The 16,861-nt window shown below is 46.2% G+C and overlaps 1 protein-coding gene across 2 annotated transcripts in view; it reads right to left on the reverse strand.

Moving 5' to 3' along the window:
- The window catches only part of dhrsx (dehydrogenase/reductase (SDR family) X-linked), a 40,859-nt gene that overhangs the window by 13,999 nt on the left and 9,999 nt on the right, over positions 1 to 16,861 (reverse strand). For both annotated transcript variants that reach the window (XM_076982536.1, XM_076982535.1), the window contains exons 4-5: positions 3,097 to 3,198; positions 397 to 604 (exon numbers count right to left, since the gene is read on the reverse strand). In XM_076982536.1, the coding sequence (XP_076838651.1) occupies positions 397 to 604; positions 3,097 to 3,198 (310 nt within the window). The remainder of the gene's footprint in view (positions 1 to 396; positions 605 to 3,096; positions 3,199 to 16,861) is intronic.

Genomic DNA, 16,861 nt, shown 5'->3' on the forward strand with positions numbered 1-16,861 from the left:
ACAGCATGATCTCCAAACTATGACAACCTGCTGAACCCTTCCTGTAAATACAGAGCACAAGGTGTAATGGATTCGTTTTATTTCTCAGCTGAATTTGTCAGCCCTCTTTTTATAGTCACTCCTTCTAATCACATTCAGAACAGTACAGAAAATCTAGTGCCACCAAGTCCCAAATGTGAACTGGAGATATTTACACCAAATGTGAACTGGAGATGTTTACCAAGTGATCTAGCATCCTTTAGCCTGCACGCCTGGTGGTAATATTTAGATACTCCTCAAGACCAAGACCAACAGCTGAGTTTGCCAACGGTTGGGAAATAAGCCTTGCAGAAGGGTGAGCATGTGGCATGCTCAAACAAACAAACAAACAAACAAATAAACAAAAGCCCCTCCCACCTGCCCTGCAGGTCGCTCAGGTCGAGGCATCCTCCGTAGTGCGTTGCCGAGGTGACAGTGACGACGCGCGAGCAGCTAATGCTGCTCCCTGAGGTCTTCAGCAGGTCCAGCAGCAGGTTGGTGAGCAGGAAGTGGCCCAGATAGTTCAGCCCAAAGTGCAGCTCAAAGCCGTCCTCCGTCAGCCTCTCCGGGACCAGCATCACGCCCGCTAGAGGTGCCCGACAGCGCAAAACAGCTCGTGACTCCCCCCCCCCACGGGCGACGGGATGTACGGCGTGAAGGTGCATTGTGGGTAAGGGGGGCGGTACGCGAGGGCAAAGGGCTTGGTAGAAAACACTCGTGTTTCAGTGGCTAGGACGTCATTAGAGGATACATGTGGCGAGTCATAAGGGGTGCAGGAAGCTGAAAGTGCCGCTCACACTCGCTGAGCTCAAGTGATGATGCAGACTAAATTGCAGGGGGGAGATTCTGAGGCGGGCGCCTCCTCGTGGGAAAAGAGGCCCTTGAATACTTGACTAAAGAGGGAAGGGTTTCAGCGGCTCTGAAAATGTTTTATCAAAGAATCAAATGATACCAAAGACGCTGTCTGAAGAGGGATGAGGGTGGATGTTTCTGGGGGATTGTTTCCTATGCCCTCTCATGCCACTGACCTGTTTAGCATTTCCAGCAGAGCAGTTGGTGTGTTAAAATACTGCTGTTTAAGCAGATTTGGCCAATACCCCCTCCCACTTAAAAAAGTCAATGGACAACCTTTTCTCAGGCTCCTTTCTCTGAAAATGCATAATTCATGACACCACTCAAAAATAATGTACTGAATGAAAAGATGTAGAAATGACTGTAGGTCTGGTTCACCCTGACAAAAGATACCAGGCTGATGCATGAGCTATTTGGGCACCAGTTTTGTAAGGTTCCATTTTAAATGGCAAGACAGAGATAAATGGAGATGGTGAGGGGATCGCAATGTGACTTGGACATCACTTGTGCCGAATCGCTGCTAAAGATCAATCCTTTCTGTTGTCTATGTACATGGTCTATTCCCATGCAAAGAGTAATCCCCGCTCTAACAGAATTACTGCTGGGCTCTCTGGAGCACGTCCTAATCAGGATTACAGCTGTGTTCTGTCTGATGTGCTTAAGAAAATAAACATTGTGCTATTGGAAACATACAAAAAATTGACAAATCTAACACTGCAGTTGTTATACCTGAAAAAAAAATCACAACCTCAATGAGCTTGCAGAATTCACAAGAGTGCTTCCACGCCCTCTGACAAGTCTTGTCACATACCCATAATGCCACAGTGCTACTGTTCCAGAGGCACTGAGGGGGGGGGGGGGGGGGGGTCAAGCAGTGACCTTTCTGCATCATTAGACCCTCAATGGGGTGGCACAAATGCATTTGTCCTTCAACTGTTATCAGCAGGAGGGAACGTGTGCCATGGAGAACAAATGACAGCGAGAGAGTGACATCGAGAGAAAGACGTACAGGGATAGAGAAGAAGGTAGTGTGAATTATTAATTCTCTGTATGAGACAGGACAGACTGTGACTGTTTCTGTCATTTGGAGACGCTCCCTGGGGGAGGCTGCTAAATAAGAGCCGTCCATTTAAAAACAAACGACCCCTAAGGGCCTGAGGACAGATCAGATGCTTCCAAAAAAAATACAGTAGTGGCAGGTTTATGCTGCAGAACCCAGAGGAAAGTTCTTGGCTGCGCTTGCTGCTAATTTTAAAATATTCGGCACAGATTCTGAAACCCCTCTGAATGAAGGTTTCCAGATGAGTTTCTGAAGGGCTTAAATGCTGAAAACAAACTGAAATAAAAGAAATTTTAACAACTTTCCAGAGCCACCATAGTGCAAAGCTCATCTTAACGTAATAGAGCACAGGAACCCAGAGTATGATGTACTACAGGTATATTACGGGAGGGAAACCCAGAGTATGGTATACTACAGGTATATTATGGGAGGGAAACCCAGAGTATGGTGTACTACAAGTATATTATTGGAGGTAAACCCAGAGTATGGTGTACTACAAGTGTATTATGGGAGAGAAACCCAGAGTATGGTGTACTACAGGTATATTATGGGAGAGAAACCCAGAGTATGGTGTACTACAAGTATATTATTGGAGGGAAATCCAGAGTATGGTGTACTATAAGTATATTATTGGAGGTAAACCCAGAGTATGGTGTACTACAAGTGTATTATGGGAGGGAAACCCAGAGTATGGTGTACTACAGGTATATTACGGGAGGGAAACCCAGAGTATGGTGTACTACAGGTATATTATGGGAGGGAAACCCAGAGTATGGTGTACTACAAGTATATTATTGGAGGGAAACCCAGAGTATGGTGTACTATAAGTGTATTATGGGAGGGAAACCCAGAGTATGGTGTACTACAAGTATATTATGGGAGGGAAACCCAAAGTATGGTGTACTACAAGTGTATTATTAGAGGGAAACCCAGAGTATGGTGTACTACAAGTATATTATTGTAGGGAAACCCAGAGTATGGTGTACTATAAATACATTACGGGAGATAAACACCAAACCATGGTTTCATAAGTTGAATGGACCACTGGGAGCTGTATCATGGCTTAATTTCCCAGTAGGACTAGCATTCAACAAAAAGGTGTGATTCTCAGTTCTGGCTCTTGGAGTCTGGTGGCTAATAACTCGCTGACTTCTACAGCTACGTACCGTTATTGATGAGAACGTGCAAAGGCAGACCTCTGGACTCAAACCTGTGGACAAACCGCCGCACGGACTTCATGGAGGCCAGGTCCAGATACATGAACTCCACTGCAAACAAAAGCAAACCGCATGATCACTGAATGAACCCATGATGCATTTCACTCTTATGAACGCCCTATCAAAAGACTCAATTAAGATGAGTAACAGATTACGCCAAACACAGTAACGTTTCTAATAATGAATTATGCAAATGTTCATTATGCAAATTAGACCATTTAACCCATTAGTGTTTGTTGTTTGGCAGCCATATTACTATAATCAACAAAAGTCTGGAAAACACATATACACACACACACACAACTGATCTCCAGATTAAAACATGCCTGAAACAGACTCCTTTGGGATGACTGTGATTTTGTGCTTTTATTTAACAATTCTTTCAAAAGGGTTTGGTCTTACACGATGCCTACCTAAGGGTGGGTTAGAATTAGGGTAGCGCACGTTTCCTCTAAGAGGGGAAGCAGCTGCGAGATCTTTTCAATCTGCCATTGCCACGACTCCGCGGTGCGGCCGTGTGCGCTAGCGGAGGGGTGGGTGCACCGATCGATAGTGCGCGAGGCCGTCCTCCTGCTCGGAGAGCACCGGCAGTCCCGCTCTCTCCCAACTCCCGTCTGCCTGCTGAATCACCGCAATGCGAAGCGGCCTGATTTTGACGTTTGTAAAGGGGCCGTTAACCAATAACCTGTCTCTGGGCAGTGCGTACATCAAAGTGCACATCCAATTAAGCTTTTGAATAAAGCTGAAGAGCTCATGACGTGCAGCCAAAAGCTCGCGTTAAGGCCAAAGGACGTGCTGACAAACGGCCTCCTCCTCCCGGCGTTTACACGTCAACGCTCCTCCACAACCACTGGAGCTGATCGCAACATTCAAGAGGTCTTTCCTCGCTCTTGTTTTAAATCCCTGTTGACCTTAACATTCTTGAAAAAAAAAAAGGGTTCTGTAGCACAGTGCGGGCTGCTTGAAATGGTCTTCACTCTGCAGTCCAAGTGTACACTCTAATGTACACTTGTAGAAAGGGAAAAAAATTATATGGCTGCAGGGCCGGCGCTAGGGGGGGGCAGAGGGGGGCATTGCCCCCCCAAATTGTGTCTTTGCCCCCCCAAGCACAATGCAAGCAACGGCTTTTTTTATTATCTCTGAACCAATCACAAAAATGCATTTTGCTTTACAGCGTGAAGATATTTCCTTGCTTATTCCTGATTGGCTCTTTGAGTCATATAAAAATCGGCAGACCGCCCCAAACGGTTCAGTTCGGCAGTATATGTTCTGTTAGTGTGAGTGAAAGACAGGTATACTGGTAAACACTCTTCTGAGTTTAAACTGACTTCCACATGGTAATATTTGCTTAACTGTGGTTTTTCGTTGCTTTAATGTTACTCACCTCTTACATAGGTGTTGCTTAAATTATTTTATTAGCCGTTAGCGGTTAGGCTAATTTGGTTCTCCTAAACCTGCGCGAACGGCGGAAGCGTTTAAATACTTGCCGCGCAGTGTTGTCTGAAACGATATGTGGTAATAAAAAACAGGGGAATGAACATTTACCTGACGAATTTTAATGTTGCTTTTTCAGATTTGAAAAGTGCTGGAATTTAGGCTAAAGTACTTGAAAATGTTGAAATTGTAACTACTTCGTTTCGCAACAAATATCTGTCTGAATGAACAGTTCTCTTGTCTTAGGTTAACAAATACGAGCCTCTTGTAATTCCAGGACGAAACATGAGAGAACGTGAAGACGTTAAGATTGGGCGTTTTGAAAGTGTGATTAAAAAAGCGAATTATTTTGAGTATATGTATAAATATTTAACTTAATTAAGTTTAACGTGCTGAGAAATATTGAACTGGACCTTTAAAGTGAGGTACAAGTGCTTTAATTCCACCTTGTATAGGTGTATGAACCCGGCAAACATGACATTGTTCATTGCGCTGAGGCGCGGCGCGCGCGAAGTTACAAAATTCGAGAGGTGCACGACACCGCGCGAGGCTGCTCTTTCCCCCGTGCAAGCCGTCGCGGCTCATGGTTTAAACCACATATGTCAAAGTCAAGGCCCGCGAGCCAGATCCGACCCGCGAATTGATTATCTATGGCCCCCTGGATGATATTGAATTACTATTAGAACTGGCCCGCAGGCCACAGCCGCCCAATGGTGTTTTGTACGCACAAACACTACATTCCCCACAATGCAACGGTAGCCCGCAAAGTCACTGCAGCGCGAAGCGTCGCGAGGGTCCGCGCGGCGAAAATGACGTAATCGCAGTGGCTCCGCCAGCGCAATGAACAATGTCATGTTTGCAGGGTTCATACACCTTTATAAGGTGGAATTCAAGCACTTGTACGTCACTTTAAAGGTCCATTTCAATATTTTCCAGCACGTTAAACTTAAATATGTTAAATATTTATACATATACTCGAAATGATTCGAAATAATTCGCTTTTTATTCACATTATTTAATGGTTGTTTATTTTCCCCCAATCTTAACGTCTTCACGTTCTCTCATGTTTCGTCCTGGAATTACAACGTAATACAAGAGAACTGTTCAGTCAGACAGATATTTGTTGTAAAACGAAGTAGTTGCAGTTTAAAACATTTTCAAGTACTTTAGCCTAAATTGCAGCACTTTTCAAACCTGCAACACAAAGCAACATTAAAATTCGGAGTCGCGCACTATGATCACTCGCGAAAGTATAAACCTAAATCAGCAGTCAGAGCAGACATCAACGTTCAGCTATCCCCCTTCTCAAAAATGACTAAACGTAAGGTGGACACTGAGAACGAGTTTCAAGCCAGGTGGGAGGCAGAGTACATGTTCACGGAGGTAAAAGGTAAACCTGTGTGTCTTCATGTGATTTTTCTTTGAAGGAAGTTTGCTTTTATCTGTTTGCCTGTTGAAAAATGTTTTCACTTGAAATTACTGACAGATCCATAAGAAAATAGTGCTTTATTCATTTAAACATTAAATAATATACACTGTGTTAGGTCTTGGTTCAATAGGCTATGTGCAATCATTTCAATATGTTTTAATAAACATTGAACCAGTCCGGCCCTCGGCTTGTAGCAAATTTGTTTTTTTGGCCCTCTGTGTTTTTGACTTTGACATCCCTGGTTTAAACGATTCCTCGCCATCACAGCCAGTATTGTTATACTGTGCATAAATACCGCATTGTACCAGTACGTTTCATAACATCAATAAAAACTTCAATACTTTACCAGATTTTTTACCATTAAAGTGCAGTAGATAGATTTCTTATTTTATGTACTTTCATATTTTTTTCTTTTTCAAAATAGAAATGTGACGAATACTCCCTTTTATAACAGAATTTGTATTCTTTTGTTTTCTTTATATTTTAATTTCCCAGTAATATAAATATTCTCACTCATTCCTATTTCCATGTTTGAATATTCTCAGTCTGTGTATAGGTACATTTGTCAGCCTTTCAAGAAATAGAGTTGTTCTATTAGTAATGGCAGTATTGAAATGAAATACAATTAGATAATCTTTGTTCTGCATTTACATAATCAACATGTATTTTTTAATCATTGTGTTTTAAGTTTGAAAATGTGCATTTTTATTTCTTTACCTAATACATCACTTTAAGCCAGTATCAATAGTCATCATTCATGCACAAATCAAGCCTTGAATATATTTCTGGCTTCATAAACATGACTATCAACATGCCCCCTCATTATGTTTTACTGCCCCCCCAAGCAAAGCAGTCCAGAACCGGGGCTGTATGGCTGTATTATTGGCCTCTAACTACTGACCTGTCAAACCATATCTTCACATTTATAAATTATTTATGCAACTTTTGATCAGGCAATTGGGAATCAGGGAATTAGATCAGGCAATTGTAAAGCTTATTTGTATGATCTGCTGACTGGCCCATGTCTTGGTCAAGGAGACCAGTGGAAGGGTAAGTGGGTGATTTCGTTACTGCTCTTCCGCATGCCACGCCTATCAAGTCTAATTAGTTAAACCCTTTGTAATTAGTTAGACCATTTATTCCAAAAGTCCGGAGTAACCTTTGAGTTAATGACAGCTCCAAAATGAGAGTAATTACACAAATACTGGGGTGGACAGAGGTGGATTAAGGAGACTGACAACATTAACTGCTACAAAATGAGAGAGAGCGCTAGTTCTTTCAGAGTTGGGAGATCCCTTTCACACTGAAAAGGAGTTTCATGGGAATTTGTCAGTCAGGAGTTCCAAGCCATGATGCCTGGTCCACAGATTTTAAACTCCTTAGTGTTTTAAATAAAAATAATAAAAGTCTTAAAACCTGATATTGCTCTTGTCTATTCATCTTGGTTTTGTCAGCAGCAGGTTGAACTTCAATGCTGCAAATCACCAACGTCATCGTGGGATACTGTTTTTGTTGCTTATTGTTGATGGCGCTAAGAAATCTGCGAATTTGTCAGTAATTCTGTTGCCAAGAGTAAAGCTACAGAGAATAATGAGAAATCAGAGGGGATTGAGGTATTTAATACTGTGCTTTACAACCAGCAGGGAAGATTTGTTCATTAACTTACTGCTGTGATTTGATTATCTAGGTATCTCAATATTTTACTTCATGTGAATTACTTTGTATCGCTATTGTGTGCATCAAGTACCCGCGTCAAAGCCAGGTTTTTATGTAATTTATGCATGTAAATGTATTCCTTTTTATGTAAATCAGTGGGGAAAAGTCTTCCGATTGGCATTATAATGATGTGGTATCCTGATGTGCTCACAAGGTAGCACTCGCCCTACTGGCCGTGTAAGAACCTGAAAGCCGCCCTTCAGTCTTCCCTGTTGTAAGCGCATAACCGCCTCCCCCGACCTACGTATTTATGTTATGCTAATCCTGGTATTTGGCATCTTTTGCCTCCCACTCACACAGCATAATGACAAAGGTGAAATGCGGTGGCTTATTAAAAAATGCGCACTGTGCCTGGTGGCCTTTCTCTCAGCACTAAGTGGATTACAGCTAGCCTTGACCTGCCGCGGTGCTCTGCGGATGGTGTGACGCCAAGGTGGGCTGCTGGCAAATTCAGTCCCGATCCAGGAAGTGAGGGGGAAGTGGTGACTTATGGGTAGATTTAGTGACTAACGTTTTTGTTTTTTTTAAATAAATAAATAAAAACCAGACTAGTCCTGGAGTCTGACTCGATGTTTGAAACCAGCTCAAGGTGATGTGTTATTTTTACCAGTCCAAAGTTACCCTGCCATGACAGTTCGTGTACGCCTCGCTTGTCTGATTAGCCGAGCCCTGCGGAGGACAGCTCTTCCTGAGCCGTGAGCGTTTGGACTTCACGTTAATGACCCGTAGTGTGGTGGGAGTGCCATCGATGGCACTCGGGCTAGTGCGAGCCCCATCGGGGAGCCTGCTCGTCGGGGAGCATTACTCCACCAGGGGGCGCCGTGTTCTAGCCCTCCTTTTAGCTGCTCTGACCTCGGAGCCATCGATCTACAGCCAACCGACCAGGAAACGGGCGGAGGAGAGGCGAAAGCGTACTGGGAGCAGAAAGGAGCAGAGGGGGAACAGGTGGATGGAGGAGTGTAAGCTCGGTCCACTGGTGCGACAATAGCACAGGTGCTACCGACTGACACGCAGTGACTCTCTTACATCTGTAACCTTTCCACACGGACCCATAACATTATTAACGAAGTTGTCATATTATTCTAAAATGATACTGTTGTGTCTCATCCTAACAATAAACAGAGGGTTTATTAACAGTTATTACTGTTAATTGCGGTACGTAACAGTTCTGAATATGAGCTTCTTAGCACCCTGTTTTGGGCATGCATGAATCATTCCTGAGCTGACTACTCAACCGTCTAATTAAACTAATTATAGTCACGCAATCACTGTAATTACCAACCCCATTACACTAATTGCCCTTTTCGTGTGTGAGATTGCCTTCAGTTTGGCAACCCTCCATTAGCACAAAATACTCACCCATGTTGGTAACATATTCTATTCTATATACTAAAAGAGAGCTGATAATGTACTAAGGACTTAAACTGTTCCAAATGCTATTAGAGACTAGGGCTATAATAATAAGCACTTTATAAAATGACTAGAATGCCAGGCCGTAGTAATAAGGACTTAGTAAAGGTCTTAGCTCCACTAGGTGCCCGAGGTACCCAAACAAAGAACAATGAGGACGGGTGAACTTCCATTATTTGTGGTGACGCAGAGGGGAGAGGTACCATGTCCATGTGTGTAATCGGAAAGGCACCTGTAGCAGTGTGTGTGTGTGTGTGTGTGTGTGTATGTGTGTGTGTGTGTGTGTGTGTGTGTGTGTGTGTGTGTGTGTGTGTGTGTGTGTGTGTGTGTGTGTGTGTGTGTGTGTGTGGGAGGGGGGCTTTAACGGAGTTTGCTATAAGGCTGATGCTGTAATGAGGGGGAATGTGTGACCTCCCTATAGCTCGTTGTGTGACACCTTCATTTCACACACTTGGAGAGAGAACAGTGTGGTTAGGGTTAGGGCTATTCTCTCTCTCTCTCTCTCTCTCTCTCTCTCTCTCTCTCTCTCTCTCTCTCTCTCTCCACCTATCTATCTTAATCTGATGTCCTTCTTTGCCTGCCTCTCTCCTTCACATTTAATCCTCTTAAGATTTGTCAGGGAATCCCTAACACTCTCCCCACCACACCATTTAAATGGATCCCTTTTTCAGCCGATTTGAACAACTGTGTTTGTATTCTCCTCTAAGCAGCCTGCTCCCCCCCACCCACGATCTCCCCACTTCCCCTTTATCATCTTTCACAGTTCCGCAACTTGGGCTGGGGGCCCAGAACGCGCTCCGGGAGCAGATTCCCAGCGTAACCGCCCCGTATCGCTGTGCCCTTAGTTCTCGGGTGCTGGTGGCGTGGGGCGTTGGTGGTGTGGAGCCCTGGTGGTGTGGGGCCCTGGTGGTGTGGGGCGTTGGTGGTGTGGGGCCCTGGTGGCGTGGGGCCCTGGTGGCGTGGGGCGTTGGTGGCGTGGGGCGTTGGTGGTGTGGGGCGTTGGTGGCGTGGGGCCCTGGTGGCGTGGGGCGTTGGTGGCGTGGGGCCCTGGTGGCGTGGGGCGTTGGTGGTATGGGGCCCTGGTGGCGTGGGGCGTTGGTGGTTTGGGGCGTTGGTGGTGTGGGGCCCTGGTGGCGTGGGGCGTTGGTGGTGTGGGGCCCTGGTGGCGTGGGGCGTTGGTGGTGTGGGGCCTTGGTGGCGTGGGGCCCTGGTGGCGTGGGGCCCTGGTGGCGTGGGGCGTTGGTGGCGTGGGGCGTTGGTGGCGTGGGGCCCTGGTGGCGTGGGGCGTTGGTGGTGTGGGGCGTTGGTGGCGTGGGGCGTTGGTGGCGTGGGGCGTTGGTGGTGTGGGGCCCTGGTGGCGTGGGGCGTTGGTGGTGTGGGGCCCTGGTGGTGTGGGGCGTTGGTGGCGTGGGGCGTTGGTGGTGTGGGGCCCTGGTGGCGTGGGGCGTTGGTGGTGTGGGGCCCTGGTGGCGTGGGGCGTTGGTGGTGTGGGGCCCTGGTGGCGTGGGGCGTTGGTGGTGTGGGGCCCTGGTTGTGTGGGGCGTTGGTGGTGTGGGGCTCTGGTGGTGTGGGGCCCTGGTGGCGTGGGGCGCTGGGCACACTAGCGGAGCCGCACAGCACATCGGTCTGTGTCGCGCGGTGTTCTAACACTGGAGTGCGTAGCGGCACCCACACCCACTGCGTTCAGGAGGTGGAGGTGTTTTTTGAGTGGAGGAGAAAAGCCTGCCGACGTTCCCCGTGAGACAGGATCCCCAGACCCGTTACGGAGCGGGAGACACTGCGTTGACCTCCGATTAAGGACTGACGAGCTGCCTCGTTAGGAAGTCTATACGACGCCCAGCCTACGGTCAAAGCCAAGCGGACGTAAAAACTATTCCGCCTCCGCTTTGTCTTTCTCTCTGTGTCTTCGTCGATTGGTATGTCTCTGTCTTTGTCTCATCAGCCAGCTCTGAAGTACCGGGGCTGCTGGGAAGGAGAGGAGCTTGACCACAGGCTGCCGGCACACCAGCTGGTGGACGCCGTGATTGGCGTCCTGCCCTCACACGACACCAAAAAGACATCTTCTTTCCTCAGTGGATGCCAGCGACACACACACACACAAACACACACAAAAACACCCTTAGAGTGACAGGCACGTCCCTCCGTTTCAGACAGGGCTTCCGGATGAAGGCGGCGGTGGAGGACAACCACAGAGGTCTGTCTTTGAAGGAGAGAAGGAAAGATGTCCTCTGAGGAGGAGGAGGAGGAGGGGAGGGAGGCCACACGGTAAATCAGAGCAGGGACGGGCGTGATAAGATTCTCTCTCTCTCTCTCTCTCTCTCTCTCCCTGTCTCTTGAAATCAATGAGAAGCATAAAATACAGGAACACTTCCCCCAGCCTATGGCGCGACTGCAGAGTCACAGTTGTTATCTCATTATAGAACAGGAGCTGATAGTCAAGGTCATACGGGAACACACACACACACACACACACACACACACACACACACGTGCGCGCCCGGTTTAATGTAGCATGTCATATTCGCCTCTGCCACACCACAGTGCGAGTTTTTGTCAGCTTGGGACGTACGTTTGGACAACTGCTACATAACCACCTGCCGGGGGACACAGACCATCCCAGTGTGCACTTTATAGCCCAAACCGGGAGGTGTGTGAATGTGTTGGTGGGGGTTGTCTCTTTGACACAGGGTTTGTGTTCTATACATGTTGAGTCGTTGAAGTAATTGCATTGCACCCAGGGGGTCCAGCCTCCTCGCTGAAAGCCCTTGACGGCCATTTTCCAAAACACCAGCTCCACCAGCATGGAGGCAGAAGGTTCTGGAAAGGTGCCGACCGTGCTGAGGTCTGTTCGTGGCCGCAGTCAGTTTGCAACACACACACACACACACACACACACACACACATACACATTCCACACACTCTAACCATTAGCACAAAATACACATAATGCACACAACACACACTCTGACCACATACACCAGGCTCCAGCTGTAGCTTTGTTTAGAAAAGCTACAAATGTGTTAAAAAGACTGAGACAGCTGCATGTGAAAACACACACACACACACACACACACACACACACACACACACACACACACACACACACACACACACACACGCACACACCAACTAAACAATGGAGTCTCAGATTTGTTTTTGATAGGTACTTAAAGAAAAAATGTTCTTAAAAAAGGAAAATAAGCCCCATTAGTCAACACTGTGTTCATGTCATTCCCTGGGGCGTACTGCACAATTTACAGTCAATAGACCATGACCTACACCACCTTAGCACACTCTCTTTACCACTATTTCTCTCTGTTGCACAAAACTAACCACATCTTACAACTGATTCTGTGACGACAGAGTCCCCCTGACCTCAGGACAGGCAGCAAAAGATGCAATAATTCGCCCCGGGTTAATAATCTCCTCCCCTTCCGGAGTGGACCAAACGCCACAACACACCGATACCTCCTGCACCCCCATGTCAGGACAGTACGAACGTGTGTGTGTGTGTGCTTGCGCATGCAAGCGTGTATGAGTGTGTGTGCGCATTTGCGCATGCATGTGTATATAAGTGTGTGTGTGAGCTTCCAGCAGGCTGTCCTGGTTCAGTCACTCAACACCCTCGCCCACTGAGTCACCGCATGCTTAACGAAGACAGACTTCTGAGGTAGCAGCTGGGGTGCAGTGCTGGACAACCAGCTTTTTAACATTGCATTATTACTGTCAACGGCCATCACACGGCTGCGAGCGATGTCCTCGTGGGTCGCAGCCCGGAAGACGGGCAGGGACATGTCTCCGTCAGCCAGGACTCGGGCCTGTTGTGTCCATTGCACTCTCGCCTCTCGGCTTTGTAAGGACAATACCGACGGCGTTTACGTCCACTGCAAGTCTCGGGCTAGACCACGGCCATCTGGATGCTCATTTGCATATCGTAATGACGCCGATAATATTGAAGCTTGAATTAAATATCGCGATACTCGATACAATTGAATATCGAGGCAGGCTTGTCCAGGCAAGAGAGTTATTGTAGCTTGGCAGCGTGCAGTCAGCCTCAAGCTGTACTGCTGCCATGAAAGCAGAGCCTAGTTTGTTAGTTTATTTCACTTCAGTACCTGAGTGGTGATGAGCTAAAGAAGTTACATTTAATTCAGTATCAGCAATTCATGTTAAAGGCAATGGTACCAGCAATCTTGGACTGCTAGTCTAGATCCCACCATTATGCCAGAAATGACGTCAAAAGCACAAAACACTAAACTTACACCATCTGTTAAATCATTACAGTAAAGCGGCAGTTGGTATCAGCGTGACATCTTGCGGATCTGCCTTGATCACGTGTGACCTGCTAAGAGCCGAGAACAGAAAGCGTATGCTAACCAACACTACTGAACTCTACTGAACGCTTCACCTTCAGCCTGTCTTCAAAGACTCAGCACACTGATCTGTCACACGAATCACACAAACTCTCACAATTGGCAAAATCAACTTTCATGCACGACTAAACTGAATAAAATTAGCAGGACAAGAAGCATGAGATTAAATAAATAAAATTCAATTTTAGCTAAATAAATCTTGACTGCAGTATAAGGACATACAGTGTTTTTCCGTTTGCTTGTATGTAAGTTTTTTGTAATAACAGGTTGAATGTTATCTTGCTTATTACTCATGATAAAAATCAGTGATGTACACTGATTTACCTGATAGCTTGTGCTACCACTAAAATAATGCTAGTTAGCCAGCCCAATGACCACAACTGCAGGGTGTAGATTATCAGAGTTGCAATGGAGTTACTATAGCTGATGTTAATGAGAACACCAGGCCAAAACACTTCCCTATATACTTCCTATATATCACCACAAACTCTTCCAACCTCCATGATTCTCATGTGTGAGCAGTGTGGAGTTTATTGCATGACTCACGTGTGAACAGTGTGGAGGTTACTGCGTGACTCACGTGTGAGCAGTGTGGGGGTTACTGCGTGACTAACGTGTGAGCAGTGTGGGGGTTACTGCGTGACTCACATGTGAGCAGTGTGGAGGTTACTGCGTGACTCGTGTGTGAGCAGTGTGGAGGTTACTGCGTGACTCACATGTGAGCAGTGTGGAGGTTACTGCGTGACTCACTTGTGAGCAGTGTGGAGGTTACTGTGTGACTCACGTGTGAGCAGTGTGGAGGTTACTGCGTGACTCACGTGTGAGCAGTGTGGAGGTTACTGCGTGACTCACATGTGAGCAGTGTGGGGGTTAGAGGTGTGCCAAAAAATCGATTCATATATCAAAAATCGATTCTCATTTACTATGATTCAGAATCGATTTTAAATGTCCCAAAATCGATTCTAAGTCGTGGTGAAGTCTCGCGTTACGTAATTACAAAATTACGCAAGACTTTACGCAGCATGTTCTGGGACACACTCATGCGCGGAAAAGTTTCAAAACACATGGAGGAAAGAGATATTCAACCTGTCTGGTCTTCATTTAAGGCAAAAATATGGGTTGATTTTGGTTTTTACCGAATGCCGGGGAAGACCGAACTGGACACAATGTAGCTTGTGTGCAAGGCTTGTGTAACCCGGTGAGCACGGGAGCGTTAATATAGAGAAGGGTGGATCCAAGTGCTGGTTCGCAAGATCAAGACTTTTCACACTCGTCACATGTATTAGCGAGAGGGAAACGCGCACAGCGACCCAGAACGAACAAACAAAACAACACAGAAGACTCAACGTGCAAGAGAATAGAAAGCAAAACCGTGAGGGCACGGAGTAAATAGAAACAAAAAACCAATGCGGAAAATACAACGCGTGAAAAATAACACTCAACCGTAGTGAGACGGGAGGAAGAAACAAAACAACAACATTAACTAAAAAACAGCGTGGATAAATGCAACACGAAAACGAAACCAAGGACACCAGCAGAAGTAACTGGCAAAAAACGCTGCAGCAAAATAAAACCCTTCCCAAAAATAAAGGCAAAACGGATAGGAAGAAATACAGGATTGGGAAAACTTGAGATGGGTCAGAAAGCGACGCATGAGATACTCGAATAAGTAAAGAGAAAGCATAACAGAGAGGTGGCGAGACACCATTAAACGATAAGCAATCACAGAGAACGCAGAGACTGGCTGAGAACGTACGGTTACGCCGGTTTAGTCTGGGACTGACTCTGGTGCCCCTAGCGACGGCTGGGGGAACTGCATCCGAGCCAGCCCTGACAGCTCACAAAATGAACCTCAAGAATTTTGGTAACAACAAAAACCATTTTATTTTACCAAAGCACTTAATTTTTGTTAATTAAATGTGAAAGACACTTAATTTTCTGTATTTGTCGTTCTGTCTTGCAAAGCAGACTGTAGTAGATCATGCAGATTTTATAGACCAGGTATCACCAAATGGCGGACCGCGGTCCGGATCCGGACCCGAACGCCGTCCTGTCCGGACCCAATCACATTCCTGATTAACTGGATACGGACCCAAATGCCAAAAAAATTTTAACGGGAGACTATATTTTAAACCGGAGAATTTATTTTCAGACGGCTGTTACGTTCCCCACCACCCCCCCTCAACAACTTTCGTTCGCCACCCCCCCCCCCCCCCCCCCCCCCCCCTCCCTCAACAACTTTCGTTCGCCACCGCGGACCCGGACCTAAGGTCTGAGCTATCTGCCAAAAATGGACCGCGGAAAGATTTAATTGATTACCCCTGTTATAGACTGAAGCAGACATTTTTTATAAATCAAATTGTTTTTTTGAATCGAAAATTGTTTTGAATCGAAAATCGATTTTTGAATTGAATTGTGGCCTCCAAAATCGGAATCGAATCGTGAGATAGTAAACAATTCCCACCCCTAGTGGGGGTTACTGCGTGACTCACGTGTGAGCAGTGTGGAGGTTACTGCGTGACTCACGTGTGAGCAGTGTGGAGGTTACTGCGTGACTCGCGTGTGAGCAGTGTGGAGGTTACTGCGTGACACGTGTGAGCAGTGTGGAGGTTACTGCGTGACTCACGTGTGAGCAGTGTGGGGGTTACTGCGTGACTCACGTGTGAGCAGTGTGGAGGTTACTGCGTGACACGTGTGAGCAGTGTGGAGGTTACTGCGTGACTCACATGTGAGCAGTGTGGAGTTTACTGCGTGACACGTGTGAGCAGTGTGGAGGTTACTGCATGACTCACGTGTGAGCAGTGTGGAGGTTACTGCGTGACGTGTGAGCATTGTGGAGGTTACTGCGTGACTCACGTGTGAGCAGTGTGGAGGTTACTGCGTGACTCGCGTGTGAGCAGTGTGGAGGTTACTGCATGACACGTGTGAGCATTGTGGAGGTTACTGCGTGATTCACGTTTGAGCAGTGTGGGGGTTACTGCGTGACTCACGTGTGAGCAGTGTGGAGGTTTTTTTTTTTTTTTTTTTTTTTATGGCCCACCTCCACCCCCTCATCTTTGGAGGACAACTTTGTTTTTATGTACAGATTTAAATGGCAATTATAACAATTTTGTATAATATATAGTGTAGTGATAACAATATATAATATAGTGATAACAATATGCAAAGTGATAATTATTGGGGTTAGGTGGACCAAGAAAAGAGGGGGAGAGAAAGAATAAAAAGGGAAAAGACAAAGAGGCAGGAAAAGAAAGAAAGTTTTATAATAATAATAAAAAATAAAATAATAATAATAATAATAAAATAAAACACGCAACCAGCTCAAATGGCCACTGCAAAGAAGAACAGAAAG

Source organism: Brachyhypopomus gauderio, chromosome 20, assembly GCF_052324685.1.
Source record: "Brachyhypopomus gauderio isolate BG-103 chromosome 20, BGAUD_0.2, whole genome shotgun sequence".
Taxonomy (NCBI): Eukaryota; Metazoa; Chordata; class Actinopteri; order Gymnotiformes; family Hypopomidae; genus Brachyhypopomus; species Brachyhypopomus gauderio.